General features: G+C 52.0%; 1 protein-coding gene across 3 annotated transcripts in view; it reads right to left on the bottom strand.

Moving 5' to 3' along the window:
- TSNARE1 (t-SNARE domain containing 1) overlaps positions 1–26,335 on the bottom strand; it is a 237,291-nt gene that overhangs the window by 118,466 nt on the left and 92,490 nt on the right. For all 3 annotated transcript variants that reach the window (XM_029063152.2, XM_029063153.2, XM_029063154.1), the window contains 2 exons: positions 24,256–24,333; positions 23,108–23,177 (listed from right to left, as the gene is read on the bottom strand). In XM_029063152.2, coding sequence (XP_028918985.1) covers positions 23,108–23,177; positions 24,256–24,333 — 148 coding nt within the window. The remainder of the gene's footprint in view (positions 1–23,107; positions 23,178–24,255; positions 24,334–26,335) is intronic.

The raw sequence follows: 26,335 nt of genomic DNA, 5'->3' as shown, positions 1-26,335 counted from the left end.
GGGCGGTACGCCAGCCCAAAGGTCCTGGGCCAACCACTGGCCTCCCCACCATCACAGCCTGCCAAGAAGATGTAACACCACTGCCAGAGAGGCCGAAAACCCCGCAGAAACCCAGTCGCCCCGGGCTGAGCAGGCCGAGAAATGAGAAGTTACTATTGCGTGAGGATTAGGGCTCTCTGGTGTTCGGACAAGAGCTCAGCACTGATGATGCCACTTGGACAAAGCCGGCTGGACTCCCACACCCCTATCCCTCCCTCCTTCCTTCCTTTCTTCTCTCTCCAGTCCCAGTTCCAGCCACTTTGCACTTTGGCCCAGCCCGGAATGAAGGCAGCTTGGATGCTCCCCACGGGGACGTTACGAGGATGCTAAAGACCACCCTACCTGTCCCTAGGCCAGTCCTCAGGCCTGGGCGGGCACTCTGCTTCTTCCTCTTTTCCCACCAGACAGCTGGAAACGGGATCTCCTCTGCTTGGCCTCCCCATCTTCTCCCGAATCCCAGACCTCTCAGTCTCTCCCTAACCCCTGTGCCCTTTCAGTCGCTCCCTACCCTGTGCCTCTCAGTCTCTCCCTAACCTCTGGGCCTCTCAGGATCTATCCTACCCCTGTTTTGGGCAGGTCTGAACATCTCATTAGATTTTAAACTCCTCAAAGGCAGGCATCTCCAACTCTGTGGCACTCCCGCGGGCACTCCGCATAGTGGGCCTGCATGAAAAAGGTGCTCGATAAATTCTGTTGATTGAGTAGCCTCACCTGAGGGCTGGAAAGACCCCCCCCCCCCACGATTAATTCCTCCACCATCCAAGCCTGGCACCTCCGCTGCTTTGGCATTTACAGGGTGATGGGGCAGAAGTAGGGCTACCCCTGCCCCACCGCCCCAGGGGCTTCCCACCGTTAAGACCATCCACGACCAGTTACCAAACCTGCCCCTGTTGTGGGGGAGAGGGTGAGGTCCAGAGTAGAGGAACGGCCTCCTTTCCACAATGCAGCCTGTGCAATCAAATCATTTTTCCCCTGAAGTTTCCAACATTCACTGGCATGGAGGGGGCAGCCACATCACTGCATCGCCGCTCTGCATGCCCACCACCCTACCCAGTGCAGCCCCCCTCTGCCTGTAGCGAAAGCGGGGTGCTACTTTTGAGTTTCTTCCCCCATCTCAAACACTGTCAGTGTTATTATTTCAAAAATGCCATCGACTCCTGGCTGCTACCAGCCCGCCGTCGGAGTAATTAAGTCTCCGCGCGCTTCGGTCTCGGCCGGCGCTTCTATAAATCAGGCCATGATTGTGTTTAATTTACATTAGGCGCTAATCAGGTCTTCCCCGGGAAGGAGAGGCGTCAGGACACGCCGCCTCGAGCCACGGCGCTTAGGGCCGGAGCGGGGAAGACGACCACGGAACGAGAGAACGCCATTCCCGCGGGCCTCTCCCAGGCCATCCCCCATGGCCCCGACCCACGTTAATTAAAGGGCTGGCTCTCTGCTGGAGAAGCCTGAGAGAATCCGACCATGGGGTCATGGCTTCAGCTGGGATAATGACGAGGACATCCACCCCAGCACTTAGTACAGTGCCTGGAACATAGTAAGTGCTTAACAAATACCACAGGAAAAAAAATAGAAAAATGGAGAAAGGGAGAACAGAGCAGTATGTGTGAGCCGGGCCTATCGCTCCAGTTAATGGGGATGAGGGGAGGTGAGATTAATGGGTTTCAGCCAGCCCGCTAAGGGTCCTGTGTTCGAGACGTCACTCTGTCACGCATCCCTCACGTGTCTCCGGGTAAGTTCCTACCTCTCTCCAGGTCCAGGGTCCTCCATCTTGGGAGGCCGTAAAGACAGACTAGTTCTAGGGATTGGTGAATCTTACCTTGGCTCTCTGGGGGGAAGTGGCAGCAGAAGATGGAAATGAACCTGGGTTAAGTGGAATTGGTTAATGGCTTTCATTGCTCTGCACCACTACAGCTCTATTCCATCCCATTACAGAGAAAGAACCCTTCAACAATCTCTCTCCCCTCCTTCTCCCATCTCTCTCGGCCTCATTCTCTCTGTCTATCACTCTCTGTCTCCCTTTCTCCCTCCCCCCTCCGCTAAAGTGTACGCTTCAGCTCCAGACAATTTAGATTTAGATCATCTGGGTCCTAAATGATCCACTGAAGGGTGTCTACACAGAGCAAATGCACTTCCCTTGGACCGGCCATTCCCAGCCAGCCAGTGACCCATAAGAAATGGGCGGCGAGTGTGATCTCATTTTACAGATGGGAAAACTGAGCCTGGAGGAACGAAGGGATTTGTTTCGAATCCCACGGGGGTGCCCCTTGATTCCCATTCCCAGATTCTCTCCCCATGCCACAGGCTATTCACACCACGCCCTCTGGTCATCCCCCAGGGGTCAGCAAGGGGATCTACCCCTTCTTCTCTCTCCAGCCCCCCTCCACCCCCCAGGAGTGATTACAAAAGAAGGCCCTGACATTTCCAGGGATTTTCCAAGTGGCCAGGAACAGGTTGGAACCCTCTCAAGGTCCTCCCGCTGTTCCAAAAGCCCTCATCGAGGGAAGGCAGACGAGGCAAAAGTAGACGGGAGAGAAAGGCCGATGTCGGAGAGGGGACGGAAAGACCAGAGGTGGGAGGATGCTGGGACACCCATCCCCCTTTGCCAAATCACTGTATTTTTCCTCCTGCTAAACCGCCTGGGTGTGGAGGTCAGGGAGCACACCACTCCTCTCAGAGTGCTGATCTCCAAACAGCCCCCCCCACCACTCGGGAGGGGAGGACTAAAAGCTCTCAGCAGAGGCAAGGTTGGGGTGACACTGAGATTTCCAAGAGAATCAAATTACTCTCTCCTCTTCTGTGACCCAACCTGCTCAGTGCATTAAGGTGACTAAGGCAGGGAAGGTTTCAGACTGGAATACGGCTCTCGCTCTGAGCACTTATGGATTTTTTCTCTCTGAGGCTGGTTCACGGCTCTCCAACTACCCTTCGGCGGTGATCTTTCCCGGAATCGGGGGGGGGGGGGGAGGGCGCTCCGAAGAGGCCGTCTGCACCTCCTTACCTGAAAGGTTTCACTTAGTTGGGTGCTTTTAAAAAGACACCCACTTGGAAAGCAAGAGGGCTGAACGGTCACAAAACCACATCCCTGGTGTGACTGGTGGCCGGCCGATTTCCAGGCCGGCCAGTTTTATATCGGCCGGTCCGGTTTTCAGGTAGCCCGACCTCTGTCCGAAACAGGTTCAGCTCCAGATGCTTTTAGGTCCAGTATTTTGATTTTACACGCCAACCTTCTCCATCCGCTCCCGCTGCCAAGTTCTGGGGCTCGGAAGTGGCATCCATATTCCCGGGACCGGGGCAAGGACTGCCTTTATGTACAAACTAGACTGTTGGAAGAAAGCCAGATGTTCCATCTCCCGACCTGAACAAGAGGAAACAGGCTTTCACTGCAGCAACGGGGAGTTTGGATAGACACAAATAAGAAAGGGCACTAGTCCGGGCGACCAAGGAAGAGTGTGGAGTCTCGACCCCTGAAGTATCTTCAGAAAGGAAAAGAATCTCCCGGCCCTGGGTGGGTTCGTCATTCACTGTAGAGGCCTGGACGAGATGGCCTTGCCTCTCTGGGACTCTGTGATTCCTAGACCGGCAAAAAGGCCTGGAGAGAGGGTCAGCACAAGGGTGAGAAGCAGACAACTGTTCCTCGCAGTCCGTTGTCCTGGTGGAGCAGCCCGAGGGGAATCTGAACACAAAACCAGGCCGGCGCTTGGGCCTGCTCTAAGCTTCCCTGGCTTTCGACTTGACACATTTCTCCCTGCTGCGGTGAGGAGGTCCACACGGGGTTAGGGCTCTCTGGAGGGGTGGTCTGACTGACGTCCGTTCAGCCACATCTGTGCAAGGAGGTGGGCTGGGTGACTCAACCTCTCTCTGCTCCACCAACTCACTGTTTCTGTCAGCTGCAACGGCCTTCTTGACCTTCTACGGACAAGTGGCAGACCTGCGTTATGAGAAGTAGGACGCTGGGCCCCCTCTCATCCCTCTCACTTCTCCAGGCAGGGAAATGATATGTCCTCCAGAATCACGGCTGGGGACCCAAGGGGAAACAGCATGACGTCGTAGAAAGAGCAGGGGCCTGGGAGTTAGAGGACCTGGGTTCCAATTGGCTCCGTGGAAAGAGCACGGGCTTTGGAGTCAGAGGTCATGGGTTCGAATCCCGGCTCTGCCACTTGTCAGCTGTGTGACTGTGGGCAAGTCACTTCACTTCTCGGTGCCTCAGTTACCTCATCTGTAAAATGGGGATTAAGACTGTGAGCCCCACGTGGGACAACCTGGTTCCCCTATGTCTACCCCAGCGCTTAGAACAGTGCTCGGCACATAGTAAGCGCTTAACAAATGCCAACAATATTATTATTATTATTATTATTGTTATTAATTCTGGCTCCACCATTGGTCTGCTATGTGACCTCGGAGAAGTACCTTAACTCTTCTGTGCCTTAGTTACCTCAACTGTAAAGTGGAGTTTTTTTAATGGTGTCTTTTAAATGCTTACTGTGTGTCAAACACTGTTCTAAGCGCTGGGGTAGATACAAGTGAATTAGGTTGAACATAGTCGCTGTCCCGCACGGGACTCCCAGTCTAAGTAGGAGGGAGAACGGGAGAACTGAGGCGAAGAAAAATGATGTGACTTACCCAAGGTCAAACAGAAAGCAATTGGCAGCACCAGGATCAGAAGCCAGGTCCTCTGACTCCCGGGCCTGTGCACGTTCCTCTAGACCATTGTGCTTTTCTAAGCAGGGATTAAGACTGTGAGCCCCGTGTGGGATATGGACTGTTTCCAACCTGATTAGCCTGTATCTACCCCAACATTTAATACAGTTCCTAGCATCCGGTAAGAACTTTACAAATACCAACTTGGGAAGCAGCGTGGCTCAGTGGAAAGAGCCCGGGCTTCGGAGTCAGAGGTCATGGGTTTGACTCCCGGCTCTGCCACCTGTCAGCTGGGTGACCGTGGGCAAGTTACTTGATTTCTCTGGGTCTCAGTTACCTCATCTGTAAAATGGGGATTAACTGTGAGCCTCACGTGGGACAACCCGATTACCCTGTATCTACCCCAGCGCTTAGAACAGTGCTCTGCACATAGTAAGCGCTTAACAAATACCAACATTATTATTATTAAATACCATTAAAAAAAAAAATCCGGCCAGGGTCCCCGTCACCAACCTCACCATCTCCTGGAAATCTAAAACACCGAGAACAGAGTGAAGCAGTGGAGCCCACCGAAGGTTTTATGGGCCTGATGTCTGATTTCCTCTGGCTTCTTTGCCTGATTTCTTCAAGATTTCTGGCCCGCCCAATTTTTGAACGTGAGGGGAATGGCATAGAGGGCAGAATGTTGCAGTTTCCCCTTCGCACAACTCTGCAAATGACCTACGCGCAGGGGAACAAACATTCATTATACTATGGAGTCATTCCAAGTTTCCCACATACAGTGGGTTGGTAAAGAAAATGGGAGAGAAGCATCTACTGGTGGTCCGCAAGGCCCAGAGAGCTAGGGGGTGATTAGATAATAGGTGATCAAGAGATAAACCGATGTTTACTAAGAGAGATCAGTGGTGGATGATTATATGGGCAGATGATTAGTTGATAGATTCACAGATAAACAGAATCGGACTGTCAGGTAAATAGATTTCACTATCCTTTCATCAGCACGTTACTCCCCCCTGAATATCCTTTCTCACCAACCTCGCTTTCCCATTGAAGAAAGAAATTAATCGGGCTCCATTTGTCATCAGTGAACTCCCGGCACCCGTGATTCACCATCCTGTAGTCCTCCCGACACCAACAAATTGACCACGTTATTCATTGCTCTGGCAACTGGACAGATCCTGGCAAAGCTCAGCTCTGGGCAGCCTCCCCACATCCGGCCCCCGACTCTCCCTTTCGCTGAAATGGGGAATCACCAGGTCCCCTCTCCACCACCTCGATCGACGCTACCTCACCAGATCGAGGATGGCCCAATCTAGGTCTGTGGGCTCTCCGTGTATGCAGAAGGAGTGGGCCAGGCCACTGGACTGGCTCCTAAAAAAACTGAAGATGGAGAATGCCCAGACTTGGGCATCCTGAGGGAAACGAATCCAAACCTGGAGGTGGGGCCTCACTCTGGATTATGCAGCGTAGCGGATACTGTGGTATTTCATTCATTCATTCAATAGTATTTATTGAGCGCTTACTATGTGCAGAGCACTGTATTAAGCGCTTGGAACGTACAATTCGGCAACAGATAGAGACAATCCCTGCCCAGTGACGGGCTCACAGTCTAATCGGGTATTTGTTAAGTCACGTCTCAGGGTCATTCATTCATTCATTCATTCAATAGTATTTATTGAGCGCTTACTATGTGCAGAGCACTGTACTAAGCGCTTGGAATGTACAAATCGGTAACAGATAGAGACAGTCCCTGCCCTTTGAGGGGCTTACAGTCTGATCGGGGGAGACGGACAGGCAAGAACAGTGGCGATAAATAGAACCTGGAGCGGGTTTCCAGTATTCTACCAGTCTCGGCTAGGGGAGGGAGAGTTAAGGAGAGGTCTCCCCATTCCATCCCTAGCTTGGACAGTGGCTAGCGAGTGGAAGGCAATCTGCTACAAGTCAAAACTCACCCACGCTGGGCAGCAGTGGCACGGGAGAGAGTCGAGGGTGGAGACTCGAATTTACTGCGTGGAAGTCGACAGTGGTAAACCACTTCTGTATTTTTACCAAGAAAACTCTATGGATACACCACCGGAATGATTGCAGACGGAGAGCGGGGTGCTCTGGGAGAGATGATAATGTTGCTCTCTGCTAAGCGCTTACTATGTGCAGAGCACGGTTCTAAGCGCTGGGGTAGTTACAGGGTAATCGGGTTGTCCCACGTGAGGCTCACAGTTAATCCCCATTTTACAGATGAGGTCCCTGAGGCCCAGAGAAGTGAAGTGACATGCCCACAGTCACACAGCTGACAAGTGGGAGAGCCGGGATTCGAACCCATGACCTCTGACTCCCAAGCCCGGGCTCTTTCCACTGAGCCAGGTGTCCACGGTGTCGCTACGGGTCAGAAACGACTCGACGGCATAAGACCAGATGTGCTAAGTGCTTACTAAGCGTCAGGCGCTGTACTAAGCGCTGGGGTGGATACAAGCAAATCGGGTTGGACACAGTCCCTGCCCCACGAGGAGCTCACAGTCTCAATTCCCATTTTACAAGTGAGGTCACCGAGGCTCAGAGAAGTGAAGTAACTTGCCCAAGATCACACAGCGGACAAATGGCCGGGATCACGTCCACCCCCTTTACCGTACTCTCCCTAGAGCTCAGCACAACGCTTGGTGCTCGATAAATACCACCAGCTAACCGACAGGAGGAATTCAGCCTGCCGACTTGGACGATCGAATACCGCTGCCCGGCCGCCTCGGGGTCAGACTACATCTACCCAGGCTTCGGAGGGTCAGAGAGACAGAGCAAGAGGTGGAAACGGGCAACTCCCCAAAGGGGCTGTTTCCAAACACTGGGCATAGAGTACGTCCCGCAAATCACTGCAGTCTGGAGTCAGACACGGCCATGACCATCCAGAAGCAATGCCAGGTGTTTGCCCAGGGTGAGCACGGAGAGGCCAAGGAGTCTCTCTCTCTCTCTGGGTGTCACATTTTGGGTCTTAGAGGATGCCCTGCCTGAAGACAGAGGGATGCCCTTAAAGGATCCCTTCCCCTTCTAGGATTCCAACCGCAAAGTTCTGCAACCTTTTTGGCGGAAAGACATCCCCTAACAGCCCGTGTCTCTACTCCCCCCGGACTCGTGTGTGCTCCGGGAGGGAGGCTGTCCAAGTCTCTATTTGAGCAGGATTCCTTTGTTTATTCCGCACCAGCTGCCTCGCTGGGCCCGGATGCAGCAGTGAGCAGTGATCACGTTTTCTGATCTGAAGCAGACAGGTAAACAAGGCAGCTCCCAGGACCCGGAGAGGAGGTCAGAGAAGACGCCTGGAAGTCCGGGTGGGGCGGGAGCGACTGGGGGTCTCGGGATCTAGGAAAACCAGTCTCAAGGTCTAAGGACGGAAAGAAGAGAGGTGATACGAAAGGTAGGACTGACCACTGGCAGAGCAGGGGGCGGCAGACCTGAAGGGGCAGGTGTCTGGACTAGGAAGTCAAGAGCTGTAGATTCCCAGTCCACCAACCCCAGACCAGACACTAGCTTGCTGCGTGTCTTGGAGAAAATCGCTTAACCTCTCCGACCCCCCCGGGAAGAACGATCCTGGAGCTCTCTCTATCTGGCACGGGCGGAGCAGAGGCAGTCTGCTGGATTCTTGGGGCAGATCCGAGGCAGAGAAGCTTTGCCAGCGTCAATCCAGTAGGGATTCTGCCGGGCCTCTCCCAAGCTCCCGCTTCCCCCTCGACCTTCCCCAGCAGCCTCACCCAGTCAAGGGCCGACCCTGGGCTGGAGGGGGAGGAGCGTAAGGAGGATGAGCTGGGATCGACTTATTGATTGTTTGATTGGTGGTCGCTGGACCAGGGCTGGGCCTTAACTAGCCCCCCGGGTATTGCCCAAGAGAAAATGGAGGGTGACGCTTTTGTGCTTCTTGGGAGAAAGATGTTACCTCTCCTCACCATTGATAACAATGGTAATTGCAAATTGTGCTATTTCCCTGACATTTTAAAACAACCTTAAAACTTTTTTTTTTCCTGTTCAGGCTCTTAGAAGTCTTTTCAGTCTGTCATTTCTTAATTTAACCTCTTTCTCCGAGATACTTTATCAGCTCCATTACGCAGGCTGCCATAATGAGTTTTTCATCTCTCTTTGTCTAAGGCGCTGGTAATCAGCTCCCACACCAGGGACGGTGTCTGGGGCCAGACGGTCCCTGGTTATGTTCCTCCTCCTTTACCCTGCCAGAAAAAATTCCTTCGACAGCAATTTCTCCTCGGCTGCCAGAAGACGCCATTAGCGGCTGGTTTCGCCCGCCCTGGTGGGCGGCAGGATCGGGCTGCCTCCCGTTCTGTGTACCGGGACTTTCCCTTTGGATTCTGCCCCTCTTGCCGCCTTGTTAGACCACCAGAAGGGCACATGAGCAGGGAGAAGGGAGGAAGGGGGGAAGGGGGTGGAATATGGGGAAGGGGCGGGGTGGTGATGTTCTGGTCTGTACTCCAGTCCTCCGGAAACTACGATTCTGGTCGACTTGATCATCTGTCTGTCTCTTTCCTCCCCCCATCATCAGACCTTCCTTCAAGCTCAGGGACCGGGTTTTCTCTCCACTTCTGTCTCTCCCATAAACACCCAGGAGAGAGAGACAGAGAGACAGAGAGTGTGTTTGTGTCAACCAGTGTCCCACTGGACACCAGAAATGGAAATAGACAGGGAGGGAAGGACGTAAAGAATGATAAGGGAGAGATCAGTCAGCAGAAAGGCTCACCAAAAGAAGCCCCATGGCCTAATGGAAAGACCACAGGCCTGGGCATTAGGAGACCTGGATTCTAAATCCTACTCTGCCACTTGCCTGCTAGGGTAATAATAATAATGTTGGTATTTGTAAAACACTTACTATGTGTTTTAAGCACTGGGGTAGATACCGGGCAATCGATTGTCCCACCTGTGGCTCCCAGTCTTGATCCCCATTTTACAGATGAGGTAACCGAGGCCCAGAGAAGTGAAGTGACTTGCCCACAGTCACACAGCTGACAAGCGGCAGAGCCGGGATACCTTAGGCAATTCACTTCATCTCTGTGCCTCAATTTCCTCATCTGTAAAGTGGGGATAAAATACCTGCTCTCCCTCCCTCTTAGACTGTGAGGGACAGGGAAAAGGTCAGATCTGATTACACTGTATCTACCGCAGGGCTATGCCTGTACTTGTATGCACTTGACATATACACGGTAAATTACCATTAGTATTATTGTTAGGAGAATGGAAACGGAGAAGGTTAAAGAGAAACGCGTCTACCAGATTTGCTGTATTGTGCACTCCCAAGGGCTTAGTACAGTGCTCTGCTCACAGTAAGTGTTCAGTAAATACCACTGACTGATTGATGGGCAGACCAACTCCAGCCTCTCCAGATGCGGATTGATTGTCCAGGGTGCGAGGGCCCTGGGAAACAGTGCTTAGAACAGTGTCCGATACATAGTAAGCGCTTAAGGTATACCAGAGAAAAGATGCATCCCGAGCACAGAAGCGGCTGAAAGGGGAGTGAGTGATCAGTGCAGGGATTAATCAGGTCACCCCTGGAGGAGGCGGTTTTTTCCACGGCCTCTGGAGGAGGGGAGCGATAGGGTTTGTTGAGGGCGCGTGGATGGGGGCTCCAAGCTGCCAGGGGGAAGACAAGAGGTGCGGGTTGGAGGCGGTCAGAGAGCTGATAGGGACAGACAGATGGGAGGGTTGTTGGAGGGGATGAAAAGTCCCAGCCGCGGGCCGAGAGCCCGGAAGGGGCTGGCTGCAGCCGGATTCCCCAGGGGATGGGGATGGCCATCTCCACCCCAACCTGCTTTCTTCCTTGCTCGGCTTGTTTTTCCCTCTTCGCTCTGGGTGAAAATGCTAGAGGCAGCACATTCCGGATTGAAACACCGACATTTTTTTTTTTTTAATGCCTGCCTGCTTGCCAACACAATCGTCTGAGGTTTGACGGGTCAGAAACCGGAGAGAAAGAAGGCAAAGAGCAGAAAAAGTCCTTACTTTTAAACCCGCACTCACAAGTGAATATTCCCACTTTGCTTCCAGTGTGAATTCAGCATTTAACTGATAGGAAGTAAAGGGCTGCTACCGTCTTCCACCCGCTCCTCTATCCTCCTCTGTCTTCTCCTCCACCACTTCCCTCTTCCCCTGCCCACTTCTTCCACCTCCCCTGTTTGCTCCTTCACCACCCTTCCTCATCCCCTCCTCCCCCACTCTTTCCCATCCCAAGTAAAGAATGTGTAACATTTTCTCCTGCCCCTCCATTTCCAGAGGCTTCTTAGAGAATTCTGTGGCTAGCTAAGCATTCTTGTTCCTTCCGGTCACCCGAACAGTGTCTGTCGTTCCTTGTTTCCTCCAAAGAGTCTGAGAAGCCCGAAGCAGGATGGACATTCTCTCGTGCATGGCTTGCACTTGAGAGCAGCAAAAATCTAGCCCAATGGCCTAAACAGGGCCAGGCTCTGTTTTCACACCTGCTTCTGGGGATCCTGATCTTTGTGAATTAAGTGCACCAAGAGAGCACCCCCCTCTCCAGATCACCGCGCTCCAGACTGGTCTGTCTGCTGCAGGAGCCTCCCGTCACCCCCAGTTTGAACCTGCGCTTTACTGGGTCTTTAAATTGTTAACTCTGCTCTCTGAGTTTGCTTGTGTACATTTCTCATTCAGACCAAAGGTCCATCCACCCCAGGTGGGCTGGTCCTGACACAAGCAACAGGATGATTGGAGGAACCAAGCGATAACTGCCCTCTTGATGAACCAATCATCTAACATCCCTGACTTTTACCCTCTAAGATGCTAACTTCTCCCCTGGTTGGAATTTATGCTCCAGGTGGAAGCTGCATAGCCTAGTGGATAGAGCACGGACCTGGGAGTCAGAAGGACCTGGGACCTAATCCCGGCTCTACCACTTGTCTGGGTGACCTTGGGTAAGTCATTTAACTTCTCTGTGCCTCGGTTACCTCATCTGTAAAGTGAGGATTAAGACTCTGAGCCCCACGTGGGACAGGGACTGTGTCCCACCTGATTAGTCTGCATCATCCCCAGCACTTAGTTCAGTGCCCAGCAGTGTTTAACAGCTACCATTAAAATAACGTCGGTATTTGTTAAGCGCTTGCTATGGGCCGAGCACTGTTCTAAGCGCTGGGGTAGACACGGGGGAATCAGGATGTCCCACATGGGGCTCACGGTCTTAATCCCCATTTTACAGATGAGGTAACTGAGGCACAGAGAAGTTAAGTGACTTGCCCACAGTCACACAGCGGACAAGCGGCAGAGCCGGGATGCGAACTCACGACCTCTGACTCCAAAGCCCGTGCTCTTTCCACTGTGCGGACTGGCAACGGGTCACTTCTTTGTGCTGTTCTTTCCCAAGTTCACTTACTTAACAGCCCCCAGTGAGAGCTCAATAAATACTGTTCCTATTAATAACCCATTATGAATGACTGGGTCCTTGGATTTAACCACACTTCTCTAGAACTCATGGATATTTCCAGTCTGCATAGCTTTCTGTGGTTTGGAAGACAGGTCACGGAGGACTACAGAGGCTCCAGCTGGTTTTGAATGGTTTTGGCTTGGGATGTCTCTTGGTGCCACTGGGCACACCCTTTATTCAGGGTACGGCAAAGGTTGGGCAGCTTTATAATCCCCCGGAGCCAGTTGCCTTACCCCAAGGCCGCAGGGGAGAGGCAGTCTGCTAACATTATCACCCAGTAGATAAGGATGCATAATGTCTGTGGAAACAGGAGATTAGTATTGGCCCTGTGTCCCGAAGATCCTAGAGTCCTTCCCTGAAAGCCCCCTCTCCGCCTCCAACCTCTAGTCCCCCTGGATGGTCAGGTCAGAAGTCCCAGTAGGCAACCGCTCAGCATCCTAAGTCCCAAACTCGAGGCAAAGCGGTCAGAGGAAACACCCAGAAAGGACGAGTTTGGGAAACAAGAACCCTAAGGAACTGGGAATATTCCGTCTGGAGAAGAGAAGGTCGAGGACGGATTTAATACAAGCATCTTCGAGGGTTCTCATTCAGAGAGGCGGTGGTGGGCTGTTCCCCGTCTTGGCCGAGGACAGCACGGCGATGACAGGGGCACTTGCAACCCAAGAGATTTCCAGTAGATCTGAGAAAACTCCTGAGCAGGAGATGTTAAACCCCGCTTCGGGGAACCAAAGGAGCTTGAATTGCCTTCAAGAGAGGTTTTAGAAATGGGAGAGATATGTCTCAACCCCCTGGCTCACAGTTTAGGACCTCTACAGTCTGGACCTGGGTAGGGAGGGAGGGAGAGATGATCTAGATGATCTCTCTGAGGCCCTGCCCTCCCGCGATTCTCTGATGCAGGGAGGGAGAGACACAGTCACTAAAGAAAAGAGCCCAGATCAGCTGCGACTTCCGAGGCTATATGCATTCAGTAAAATCCAGGTGCCTGTGTAGGAGCTCTGCGATTTAGAAAGGGGAAACCCAGGTATTGTTCAAATCCCAAGTGATTGTTCCCTCTAAACAAAGCAATTGAAACTCTGACTATTCTTCTCCATCACAATGAGCCTGCAAACCCCAAATGAAAGCTGAGCATTGAAATGCAGAGTAATCTCCAATTATAGCACGGTTCCCAAAGCCCAAGTCTAATAAGGTGTATGTGTGTATGAGCTGGGGTGAAGGGGTACGAGGGCCGCGAGGAAAAGGGAAGCTGCCTTTTGGGATTGGAGAGAACCGAGAGGCTATAAGGCCCTTAGAGTCTTCAGATAATACATTTTGGCACAAAACGTTCTCTGTGTCTTCCCCCCTCTGTCTCTGTCTTTCTTTTTCAGTGTCTTTCTCTCTGTGTCTCTTTTTCAGTGTCTTTCTCTGTCTCCGTCTCTCTCCTACCTGTTTCTACCTCTGTCTCTTCTCTTCTTTCACCTTCAGCAGGGCTTTTGAAGAGGCAGAGGCTCTCCCCAGCCCCACCGACTCCCTCGTTACTTTGCAGGGCCGTTGTTCCTCCCTCCCTTCCTTTCCAAGGCCCAGGGTGCCTTTACCGGGCCCAGAGGCTAGCAGGAGGATGGGCAACACCGTTTGGGCCGAAGCCAGAAAGGTCCCCAGAGCTGGGAGATGTAGAAGCAGCGAGCCAATCCGCACGGGCCGGGCAAAAACAGGGATTCTCCGGGGCCCTTTACGGCTCCCCCAGCTCTCCACTGGACACCGCTACACAGCAATCCTGCCCGGGTTGTGCAGGGAAACCGGGAGATGGAGAGCTCGAACCAGTGCAGTGTACTGGTTCACTGGCTGCTCTCAAGCCAACTTACTTTCTGTGACCCTCCCATCTCTCTCGCTGTCAACTCTTTCCCTCTCCATATCCGACAGACCATGGCTCTCGCCATCTAGAGAAGCGGCACGGCCTAGTGGCTAGCGCACGGGCCTGGGAGTCAGAAGACAATAATGATAATAATAATAATGATGGTATTGGTTAAGCGCTTACTACGTGCCAAGCACTGTTCTAAGCACTAAGGTACCTGCAGGTGACTCGGGTTGGACACAGTCCCTGTCCCGAAGCAGCATGGCCTAGTGGCAAGAGCCCGGGCTTGGGAGTCAGAGGTCGTGGGTTCTAATCCCGGCTCCGCCACTTGTCTGCTGTGTGACCTTGGGCAAGTCACTTCACTTCTCTGGGCCTCAGTTACCTCATCCGTAAAATGGGGATTAAGACTGTGAGTCCCACGTGGGACAACCTGATTACCTTGTATCTACCCCAGTGCTTAGAACAGTGCTTGGCACACAGTTAAGCGCTTAACAAATACCATAATTATGATTACGCCCCATTTTACAGATGAGGCCCTGATAAGTTACTGACTAAGCCACACTGCTTCTAAGGATCCGCCAGTTGTCTACCGTACGACCTTGGGTAAGTCATTCATTTTTCTGTGACTCGGTTACCTCATCCGAAAAATGAGGATTGTGATCCCGGTATGGGATAGGGACTGTGTCCAAACTGATTAGCTTGTAACTACTCCAGTGCTTAGTACAGTGCCTGGCACAGAGTAAGCCCGAAACAAATACCCTTTTTTGTGCGTCTGTTGTAGTGTTATATTTTACTCTCCCAAGCACTAGTACAGCGCTCTGCACACAGTAAGCACTCAATGAATATGACTGACTGACTGACTGATCGATGGCAGCCTGCGGACGGCCAACCCAGGGCTGTTAAAGAGCTGAATAGGCGAGGGAGGGCAGTGGGGGAAATCTCAAAGCCAGAGAAAGCTCTCTCCCCACACAGGAGTCTCCCACAGGAGATTAGGGCAGATTAGTCCAGGGGCAGGGAGATGGTATTAAATGGCCTCTGAACTTTCCTCCCCATCCTCAAGATAGATGACTTCCACCTCGTCTTGATGACTTAAATCCCAATTTCTCTAATCCCCCCAGCTACCCCTCCGTGGATTTACAGAGTCACCACCCCTGCCATAAGAGCCACTCCTAAGCAGACGCTGGTGATTATTTTTTAATGCAGGGAGCAAAAAGTATTCATTGAGGAATTAGTGATGAACTGAAGTTTCCTCACCGCCACCCCCCCTCGTTTCAAGTAAATCGCCCAGAGGCATTTGCGTGTCAGCATGTTTAATTGAGGGGAGGATTTTAATCATATTTCAGATGGTTCTGTTATACTGCCTTTCGGAGCTCCCGAGAAAGCTCTCCATAAATATTTTGAAACGTTGCTTAGATTCCGCTAATATGTTAAACCCTTCAAAGTAATGCCTTCCCTGTGAAACTCAAGGCAGCCGGATTAACTTTATCTAACGTGTATTGATCCCTACTGGCACCCGATGCTGACACGAAAATCCTCGTGCAGGGGAGAGGAAAACGGAGCTGCTCGACGTTGACACTCTCCTTCCTCCTCCGGAAATGGATGTCCCAGGCCACTCGCCCCCGCCCCCCACCCTTCACTCTCTCTCTCTCACACAAATACAAAACTGCCCCTCCACCACACACATACACACACACACACACTCTCCCACAAATTCACTCAACACGGACACACACCCGGGGGGAGGCCAGGCCGCACCGGCCCACGGTCGCCGGACTTGCGAACGGTTACCACTCTCACAGCCTGACTCTCGATGACCCAAGCGGGACCACAGAGAATCCCCCCAAGGGCAAAGAAAACCTAGAAAACCTTAAATAATTCATGATATGGGCAAGTCACCACATAATAATTGCTTTGATGAAACAAATCTTACAAAGTCAGTAAAAAAAAGCTCAGCAGGATAAAAGTAAAGCAAATAAGCAAAGTCGAAAAAACACGACAAAATTATTAGGTTTACATTATACAGGTAGTTCCAGCAAAAAATAATGTGTTTTTGCAGCTGTTTTTTAGACACAACTTACCTTTTAAAATATAGCACTTGAAACCTAAAAAAAACCCTACTCTACCATAAAACGAATTCTACATTCTTTGAAAAAACACACAAAAATAAGACTGAAATTGTTTTTGAAGGGGTTCTATCACTGACTAAATGAGAGTTGTGCCTTTCCCGCTTTTCCCCCTGCCCCTGACCAGTGCAGGTCCCCAGGAGCAGGAGAATGGCCACTGGAGATGAGGTCATTCTCCCCACTGTGGAGCATCTTTACCTGGTAACTCCTCATAGCTGTCCCGAGCAATGAGTCCACCAAACCTGATTGGTGGCTAACTGTGACCGCTCCCATTAAGAGGGTCCCTGGTGAACTAAGGAGGGCCGTGTGAGACTTCCCATCCATCCAATGGAGAAACTGAGGCTCAGAGACCCGGGCGTTGGTACTAGGCTGCCAGGCATTCTAATCCAGGACCAACTCTCCCATATCCTGCATTCCATATCCTGCCTTCGGAGCAGGACCTGGCAGATGGGCTGGGAGAAGGGAATTCTAACATTCAAACTTTCTTCCCAAATTCTAATCCCACTCGCAGCTCTTGGATTTAGGACCTACCCACTACAGCTCAAGGAGCCCGGTCCTACAAGACGGTTGGATTGAGGGCAGAGCTCTCCCTTGGCCCCTCATCCTCCATTGGCCCTAGAGACCTGGGGGGTCAGGATGCCTGGTTTTTAGTTTCAGCTCTACCCCCAGCTTGCTGTGGGAAATCAGGCAAGTCGCTTTCCCCCATCTTACAGTTTCCTCATCTGTAGAATGGGAATGACTTTCCCTGCCTCGCAGGGAAGTTATAAAAGTAAAATGACATAACTAACTGACATAAATGCTCTCTGAAAAGTCAAAGTGCTAAACGTATTGTTTGCATCATTATTATTTTTCAGGCCATAAGGCCACTTTCCCTTCTCACAAGCATGGCCCTTGCTGGGTTTTGACAAAATGCTGGGCCAACTGTCTCCTTCCTTGCACTTTGGTATTTATCAATCAATCAACAGTACTGCTTAAGCATCTGCTGTTTTCAGAGAACTGTGCTAAGTGCTTGGGAGAGTTCAAAAGAGTGTAGTAGACACAAAACTGCTTTAAAAGTGGCTGGCTCTGGAACAGACTGAGGCAGGATTGGATCCCTGCATGCTTCGTACAGAGCCATGTACTAGGTCCCGAGGTAGGGAGGGGTGCAGAGGGACACTGAGGCACTGCCCCATAATAAGGGAGACAGGACATTGTTCTGAGTGCTGGGAACTGGACAGAGAAGCAGAGAACTCAGTCCTCCAGGGCTTGACGGTTTAATGTAGGAGACATAATAGGCATAGACACAGACACACAGGCATTCTAAGACAGAACAGAAGTGACAGAAATCATGTTGGGGAACCTGGAAGTCCAGTCCCTGTGGAAATCCAAACTTGAAGGGGCTTGGCTGGACTGAGGAGAGATCAGGGGACTCGGAGCAGAGAGAGGCTGAAGTGAAAGATGAACCCACAGTGCACCGGTGACAGGAGTAGGTGAACTTGGAGAGAAGTTGTGGGGGGGGGGATGTGTGAACTTGGAAGAAGTAGGAATACGTGTCCGTGGATGAGTGAATTTGGGGAGAAGTGTGCGCGCATTTGTGAACTTGAGTCAAGCAATCCTATCAATGGAACTACAACCTAACGGGTGTTCCTGATGACATGACACCCGTCCAGCCTCTGTTCCTTCCAGCACCCAACTCTCCCACATCAAAGATCACTGGGCCCGCTGCTCAGGGAGCAGCTGGGCGATGCTCCTGAATTTGGCCTGGACTCTCAGTAAACTCGATGAAAGATGTGTAAAGGAAGAAACACAGAGATATGCGGGAGCAGAATTATGCTCATCGGACGAGAGGGAGCTGGAGAGGTGGGAAAATCTAGGAAGGTTACCGGGGGAGGCGAGTTTTGAGCAGGTTTTGGAGATAGGGAAAGGGAGACGGACTTCTGGAGAGGCGGAGGAATGACCTGCCCAACAACACACAAAGCCCACCCATTCCCGTCGAGCATCTCTCCTTCCACCCCACCAGCCCGAGGCCCGAGATGGAACGCCCGCTCTCTCTCCTCTTTCCTAATGACCACGTCCCCAACTCACCGCAGGGCTCCTCACCCCGGGAGATACACGAAATTCATTCCAGAGCTATCATCCCTATAATTCCTTTTTCATCTTAATTGCTTAATCAGAACCATTACGGGCTGCTTAATAAAACATTTTACTTTGAAAGTGAAATTGTTAAATTACAAGCCCCCGCACTGATTGTGAAATCTTAAGACACCAGCCACTAATGCCTCTGTCCAATATAACTGTTTTTCCTTTTCCTCCTCCTCCTCCTTCCCCACATCCTCTCACCCTCTTCCTTTTCCTCCTCCTTTCCCTCTTCCTCCTCGTCCTTCTCTGCCTCCTCCCTGATGATGCCCAGCCTTGTGCTGGCCTGATGAGAAGCAGCAAGGCCTAGTGGAAAGATCACAAACCTGGGAGTCAGAGGACCTGGGTTTTAATCCCCGCTCTGCCACTTGTCTGCTGTGTGATCTTGGGCAAGTCACTTTACTTATATAAATTGTTTATTTCTATTAATATCTGTCTCCCCCTCTAAAATGTAAACTTGTTGTGGGCGGGGAACCTGTCTATCAACTCTGTTATAAATACCACAATTATTATTGAGCTGCTGCTGTGCGTTAACTTGATACTTACTGGAGGCTGGAAACTTAAGGGAACCTTTTCCCTTTCAAAAAGAAGCTAAATAAAAATTTGGAGAACAAAATTCCAAAGAACTTTTCATCACAAAATGAATTTTCTGCTTTGACTCTGACAAGGGCAATTAAATTTTAATTATTTATGGACATTCTTCATAGTCCACGAGAAGGGAGAGAGAGACGGCTGTAATCTCATACTGCAAGAGTAATAATGATTTAATCACAAGAACCCTCACTAGCAGTTTTGGCTATTTTTTATCTGTGCGGGAGTATCAGGTGACTCTGCCAGCCAGGTCTGGGGAGCTGAACCAGACTGGAAGATGAGTAAAGAACCATATGTGATCAAATTTCTTCAGTGAAGAAACAAGAGTAAAAATCCCTGAAAATCAATCATGAAAGATCCAGAGGGGAAAATAAAATCACAGGCAAACCTGACTCTTTCCCCACTTCCCTTCTGACTGGGGGACAGCTAAGGTTACTTGACTCTCAGCCGGGTTTCTGAATTCCCCACCGGATGAAAGATACCCCTGATTTCCCATAGACCCCAAGGGCAGCGGACACTTCAGTTAACAATCTTCAATAATGTTCTGATGTTTAAAACTTCCCTAAAGAAAGGTCATCCGTGCAGGTGAGGAAAGAGGACAAGAGAGAGGGAGGGATTTTTTGAGCCAAAAGGATTGTTTGTCAAAGTGTTGTGTTTTCTTTTAAATCCCCTTCTGTGTGTGTGTGTGTGTGTGAGAGAGAGAGAGAGAGAGAGAGAGAGAGAGAGAGAAGGAGAGGGAGAGAGAGAGAATGAAGCAATGCACAGTTACAAAGAAAGGTAAATTTCCAATTTTTGAATCCTTCTTAAATATGTTGTCCCTTTTCTCACCATATGTGATTTATGTGATTATACACTCACTTTTTTTTATGACAACTCTAGCTTTCAGTTTGTCCCCCCTATTAGAGTGGAAGCTTCTTGAGGGCAGGGAATGTGTCGCTTCTTTATTCTCTACCATCCAAGCACCTAGTACAGTAGACTCAATATTAATACATAGCCTAGTGTACCAAGTATGGGACCGATGTAACCCGGGCCATTCAGGCTCCTATCATTTTCTTGCTCATCCCCCCGGCCCAAGCTGCCTCCAAGCCGGGGCAACCCCTCCATCCTGTTCCGGGGGGAATTCTCCTCTTAAGCAGCAGTGCCCAGTGAAAACATCTCAGGTTTGAGGCACGGGAAAATCTGGGTCCCATCCCTAGCCCCTGCCCTGGGGTGAGACCTTGGGCAGGTTGCTTATTCTCTCAGGGCCCCAGTGTCCCCATCCGTTCAACGAATGGGGAGAACCATCCTTTTCTCCCACTCTCCCCGCCTGATCTGGTGTGAGGAGAAAAGAGGTCACTGATGTCTAAGTGTTTGAGTGGATACAAATGCTCCAGAAATTTAAAGGGGCTGTTCTTCTCCCCTGGCGTCTCTTCTATTTCCCTTCAATTCTGGTCCCCCCTCCCCCCGCCCCCTCCCCCCCCCCGGGCCTGGAGCTTTCCCCAGCAAAGGAGCGGGCCTGGAGCTTTCCCCAGCAAAGGAGGAGAGGAGAGCTTTGTTGAGTCTATTTTCACCTTCTTGAACAATTTCTGCAGTCCAGGGCTGTCTGGGGCATCTCATCAGTTTCTTATCTCCTCAACCACTTTCACATGAGGAAACTCATTTCCCCCCGTCTATCTCCTCCCGGCTCGAGGTCACCCACCCGCTCACTCACTCGGACAGTCTGCTCAGGAGTGGATTTCTTGAAAAGGCCCCTTCGCTGCTATCTTCCCTCCTCCAGGCGCCTCGGCCCCGGCTTCCGGCCGGAGGGAGGAGGCAGCCAAGGTGACCTGAACCGGCCGCTTGGCTGCCCCTCACCATCCCTGGGGTCTGGCCTGCGTGAGGTGATGGCATCCAATTGGAAACCCTCTTCCCACTCGATGACTGCATCATTTGGAGAAGTTAACTTTCACACAGGAGCGGGACGGCCCCGCTCAGGGGAATGCATTGGGAAGGGAGTACAGATGGGCAGCATTTCTCAGAAAAAAATTCCCTTTCTACCCTGAGTTTGCATGGGCACCCAGCACATGATTCACCTGCCTCAGCTGTGCTGAACAGTGAAGACCCCCAAGCTGACTCCAGGCACCCAGATGAGAAGCAGCATGGCCTGATGGATAGAGCACAGGCCCGGGAGTCAAAAGGACCTGGGTTCTAGTCCTGGTTCTGCCACCTTATCTGCTTTGTGACCTTCACTTCTCTGTGTCTCGATTACCTCATCTGTAAAATGAGGATTAAGACTGTGAGGCCCAAGTGCGACAGGGACTGTGTCCACCCTGATTAATTTGTACCTACTCTAGTGCTTAGAACACAGTAAGTGCTTAAAAGATACCATTTTTTAAAAATGGCATTTCTGGTATCCTCTAGACTGGAAGCTCACTGAAGTCAAGGGATGTGCCTGTTTAACAATAATAACAACAATAATAATGTCGGTATTTGTTAAGCACTTACTATGTGCAGAGCACTGTTCTAAGCGCTGGGGTAGATACAGGGTAATCAGGTTGTCCCACGTGAGGCTCCCAGTTAATCTCCATTTTACGGATGAGGTAACTGAGGCCCAGAGAAGTGAAGTGACTTGCCCACAGTCACACAGCTGACAAGTGGCAGCTGTTTATTGTTCTTTCGTACTCTACCAAGTGCTCTGCACACAGTAAACGCTCAATAAATGCGATTGACTGGCTCACCCCCACTGCCAACCCAAGGATCTCCGGGGCATCCCTGCAGTTTAGGCTGGCTGACAGTAGAAAGAGGTAGCGGAACAGAGACACCCGTGTCCCGGGCAGCAGCAGCAGCTGTCAATCAGGCCAACTGAAAGCCAGTCCAGATGTGCATGTGAGGGTGCCATCTGCCTCCCCAGATCCTAGCCTGCCCATCCTCAAACAGGTGGAGAAGGGGGTGCTCTGGATCATCACAACCATACTGACCTTCGGAGGGCCCCGTGCCAGCCGCTGATGGGGTTCACGGGCGGCCCGGAGCGGTCCTTTCTCCCTCTCCTCCTACAGGCCTTCACGCCGGTCACCCCCTCCTGCACCCTAACCCCTGCGTCCCACACTGACAGCTTGAGGCTGCTATCAGCACGATTCTTACTTCATTAAGGGTGAAGCAGGGCTGCAGGAGGGTAGGATGCAAAGCTGCCCGCCCGCCCTTCACCAAGCAACGGTCAATTTGAAGAAGATGACGGAGGGTGGGGGAACTTTAAATGACAGATTTCTCCCCGCGCAAATGGGCAGGTTTGACAGTGGCCGGCTCACGGACCCGATCACTCTACGCCACGTCTAATGAGCCGATGGGTTAATTAGGGGCCATGCCCAAGTCCTCCCAAAGTTTCCCAGAGCACATGTGTCTCGGAGCGCTCCCCGACACCCTCTCATTTCATCTGCATCCTGTCATCGGCGGAGCTGAGGCCGGGGCCAGTCTGACACTATAACGAGCTGTTTTCAGTCAGTAAATCTACATCTCCCTCCCGTGGGCCCCTCCTCTCCCATCTCCCGTTAGAAAAACCTAAATCAGCTTTTAATGTAGAGCCATCACCTCCGGTCCGGAAACAAGAAGTCAGATTTCGGGCTTGGAAACCCGGCCTCTGACACCGCCAACTCCACGTCACAACGGGTCACCCGCTGACTGAATGGCGGCCCAGTGAGCGGGCCGAAACCAAAGGCCCCCTAAAGGGCGGCAGGGTCTCCCGTGCACAACCTTGATTGAGGGGGTGGGGGGATCCAGTCAGGGCCTCACCCCACGTGGGTATCCCTTGCTGAAATGTGGGGAAAAAGGAAAGTGAGCGTCACTTGGCCTAGTGGAAAGAGCACAGGACCGGGAGTCAGGAGACTTGGGTTCCTATTCCCACTCTGCCAAATGCATCCTGTGTGACCTTGGAGAAATCACTTAACTTCTCTGGGCCTCAGTTTCCTCATCTGTAAAATGAGGATTAAATGCCTGTTCACCACACCAGTTCTTAGCCTGGGAGCCCCTGGGTGGTCAGGGGCTACGTCCGATCGGACTGCATTTCGTCAAACCCAGCACTTAACATAGAGTTTGGCACATAGAAAGAGCTGAATAAGTACCCCAAGCATCATTATTGCTACCATCTGTTATTACTATGAGGCTCCCTGACCCCACTGCCCATTATCAGAGAAGGGGAGATAGAGCACGGGGATAAAGAAGAGCAGGGGCTGGGGGCAAGGAGGGTACTGTGCCTCAGACCCGACTGTGTGCGTGTGTGTGTCTATAGCTGTGTTTCAGTGGGAATTCCCACATGGAGCACTGAGCATTCCGTGTGCGTGTCGACCCGTACACGCATCTGGGAGTCCGAGCCCAGAATCTGCCGTAACCTATAGAAAGGCAGTAACTCACAGCCCATCGCGGAGCTCCAGCGTGTCACTTGGGGTCCCCAGAAAACGCAGACTCTTCTCCAGGGAGGTCACTGAGGTGGGTGAGAAAGAGAAAGAGACAGAGACAGAGACAGACGGGAGGGAGTAAGAGACTCAAGCACAACCCGGAGGCAGGATAAATGGAGCTAAGATACTGGGCTGTGCTTCCACAGGTATTTACTGGGTGCCTAATGAAAGCAAAGCACAGCACTAAGCATTTGCATTCCAAGACCCCTATGTCTTCTTCCCAGCATCCGATCTCCCTCCTTTCCAACCCCCCGTCCCACTGTACATAGAGTGTACCAGACTGATAGCATTCTTTCCTGTGACGTCGAGAGTGGGATTTACTCCGGAGCTAGTGCTCCGGCCCACCTCTCTAGGGGTCCCGGTCACACTCTGCTCGCCGGACCCCAGGTCGGCAGCCAGTAGCGGAAGGCCTGAAACCAGCCTGTGATCGGTGTCTTCCCTGGCTCCGTGTGCAAAATGTCTACAGTGCATTTCGGTCGAATTTACCGGGTCTGTAGAAGGGGTGTGAAAAAGCCAGATGGTTCGGTTCCAGGGGCACGTTGCAGCCTCAACGAAATGGCCGATTGCAAAAGCAGCTCCGGGCGAAGACTCACACACCGGGAAGGGGCCCCAAGAGGACATCTAGCCCCAAGCCCCTGCCTCCAGGATAAGCCCAGGAGTCCCAGCTCAGGGCTGTAGTGCCTCAGAGCAGCAGGCTGGGCAAATCCCTGGCATTGCCTGCCCCTAGGTGGGGCATCTACCAGCAGAAAGACTAGCGGCTGGTGGCATCCCAGCGGGGTGGATTTAGGATAAACCCCAGGGACTGCTGCTCTGCCCAGCTCCCTCTGGAAAAAGCGCAAAGCGGAACTTCCCCCATCAGGCTCTGGGTCAGCGCCTGAATGACCAGTGGAGGAGTCTGACTCTCTCAAGAACCCCCATGGTCAGGCTAAGGTAACCGCCACTTTCCACTGACCCTGTCCCGCTGACAATACTGCCCTGGCACTATCGGCCCCCATCGCTCTAGATGGGCGGCGTTCCCACTGAGGGTGGAGAGATCAGCGGAGCCGGGCGGCACCCCTCGCCCCCACCGCAGGGACCAGCCACCCTCCCCGTCCCTGTGCACACCGTTGGAGTTGATCCGAAAGACGCTGGCCGACGTTTCCTGGAGCAGCTGTTGGAGCTCACAGGGATCCATCTGGGTGGCTGAAATGAGAGGGGGAGGACCAGAGACACCATCAGTGCCCAATGCCGTGGACGCAACGACCTCTCCCCCACCCCGGGCCACTCCACCCAGCTCCCTCTCTGGCCCAAGATCCAGCCCTGCCCATTAGAAGCATCACCTTTCACACGCTTTGGCTTCCACCTGGGAATTCCCAGCCTCCTGGCCCAGGCAGATCTGCAGAGGCGGGAAGCAGAGACCGGGCCTGGGAATCGGAAGGACGGGGTTCTAATCCCGGCTCCACCGCTTACCTGCTGTGTAACCTTGGGCAAGTCACTTGACTTCTCTGATCCTGTTTCCTCATCTGTAAAATAAGGATTTCAATACTATTCTCCCTCCCCCTTAGATTTTGATACTGTGTCCGAGTGTTTAGTATAGTGCTCTTCACACAGTGAGCACTCGATAAATACCATTTATTAGTCGATTGCTTCACAAATACCATAACTATTATTACTGAAACAAAGCAGAAAGACGACGTGGAATTCTAGGGCCTTCTGTTTTATGGCATTTATTAAGTGCTTACTATGTGTCGATTGTTGTTCTAAGCGCCGGGGAAGTACAAGTTAATTAGGTCAGACACAGTCCCTAAGCCCCGACCGGCACGGGGCTCCCAGTCTAAGTAGGAAGGAGAACAGGTCTCCCCATTTTACAGATGAGGAAACTGAGGCAAGAGAAGTGAAGTGAGTTGGCATTTTAACATCTGAGGCGGCCCTGCTCTGCCACTGGGCTACTGCGAGACCTTGGGAACATCGCTTCATCGTATTTACTGAGCGTATTGCGTGCAGTGCGCTGTACTAAGCACTTGGGAGACTACAATATAAGAGAGTTGGTAGACACATTCCCTGCCCGCAAGAAGCTTACAGTCTAGACTAGAGTTTACCTCTCTGGACTAAGACACTTGGGGCTAAATAGCCGCTCTCCATACCTCTTCAACCTTAAGCGCAGCGTGCAACAGGGACTGTCACGGCTCTGATTACCCTGCTGTATCTTAGCCTAGCGCTTAGCAGAGGACGTGGCACCTATCGATGGATCGATCGTATTCATTGAGCGCATACTGTTTGCAGAGCACTGTGCTAAGGGCTTGGGAGGGTATAACAGTATAACAGAGTTGGTAGGCGCATTCTCTACCCACAACGAGCTTACAGTCCAGAGGGGAAGACAGATACGGATATAGATATACGTTACGGATGTGGACGTAAGTGCCTGGAAGCTGAGGGAGGGGTGAAAAAGGGAGCAAACCAGGGCAACACAGGAGGGAGTGGGAGAAGAGGCAACGTGGGCTCCCCGGGAGGCCGCGTAACCAGTACGAGTTTAAAACACAGAGATGAGGATCGTGACAGAGGAGCGAGGCAGGGAGAGGGGCTCGTTCACATAGAAGAGGGAGGCAGAAGGAAGGTCAGGTTAGGCTCTGTCTTTCCCCCCAGCTCCCGGCCGCTTCTCTTATTCTCTTTTCCTGCCTCGGAGCCCAGGGCCACTCCTGCTCCTGCCCACTTGGAGGGGAAGGGAATATTCGGAACTCCTCTCCAAGTCGTGTCTGCACCGTCCCCTGCCCCCCGGCCGCCGCCGCCCACCCCCCTCCGGAGGTCAACGAGGCGACTCTGCCCACGACGTTTTGAAAAGGTCACGATCCCCAAGCCCCTCGGCTCCCGAAAAATCAATCTGCACACTGACTTGTGGAGATTTCTAAATACGACTGAAATAACAAGATCCTGCAAATGTTTTCGCCTCTCATAATCAAGGCCCAGTCAGCTCACCTCACACTACCTTTAATTAACTTGTTTTCCCTCTATTCTGTGAGCTTGACGCGCGCAGCTCGCTGTTCCGAGCCAGGGTCAGGGAAGGACTTCCCGGGCCTGAGCCAGCTGGACCTCTAGGTCACGGCCTCCGGCTGCGCCGGCCCACCTGCGGAAGCGGTGTGCGCCAGACCCAGAAAACCACCACATCCTCAATGCCCACAACACACACAAACCCCACCACAGCTACGTC

Source organism: Ornithorhynchus anatinus, chromosome 4 (genome assembly GCF_004115215.2).
Source record: "Ornithorhynchus anatinus isolate Pmale09 chromosome 4, mOrnAna1.pri.v4, whole genome shotgun sequence".
Taxonomy (NCBI): domain Eukaryota; kingdom Metazoa; phylum Chordata; class Mammalia; order Monotremata; family Ornithorhynchidae; genus Ornithorhynchus; species Ornithorhynchus anatinus.
This window is presented reverse-complemented; position numbering and strand designations above follow the sequence as displayed.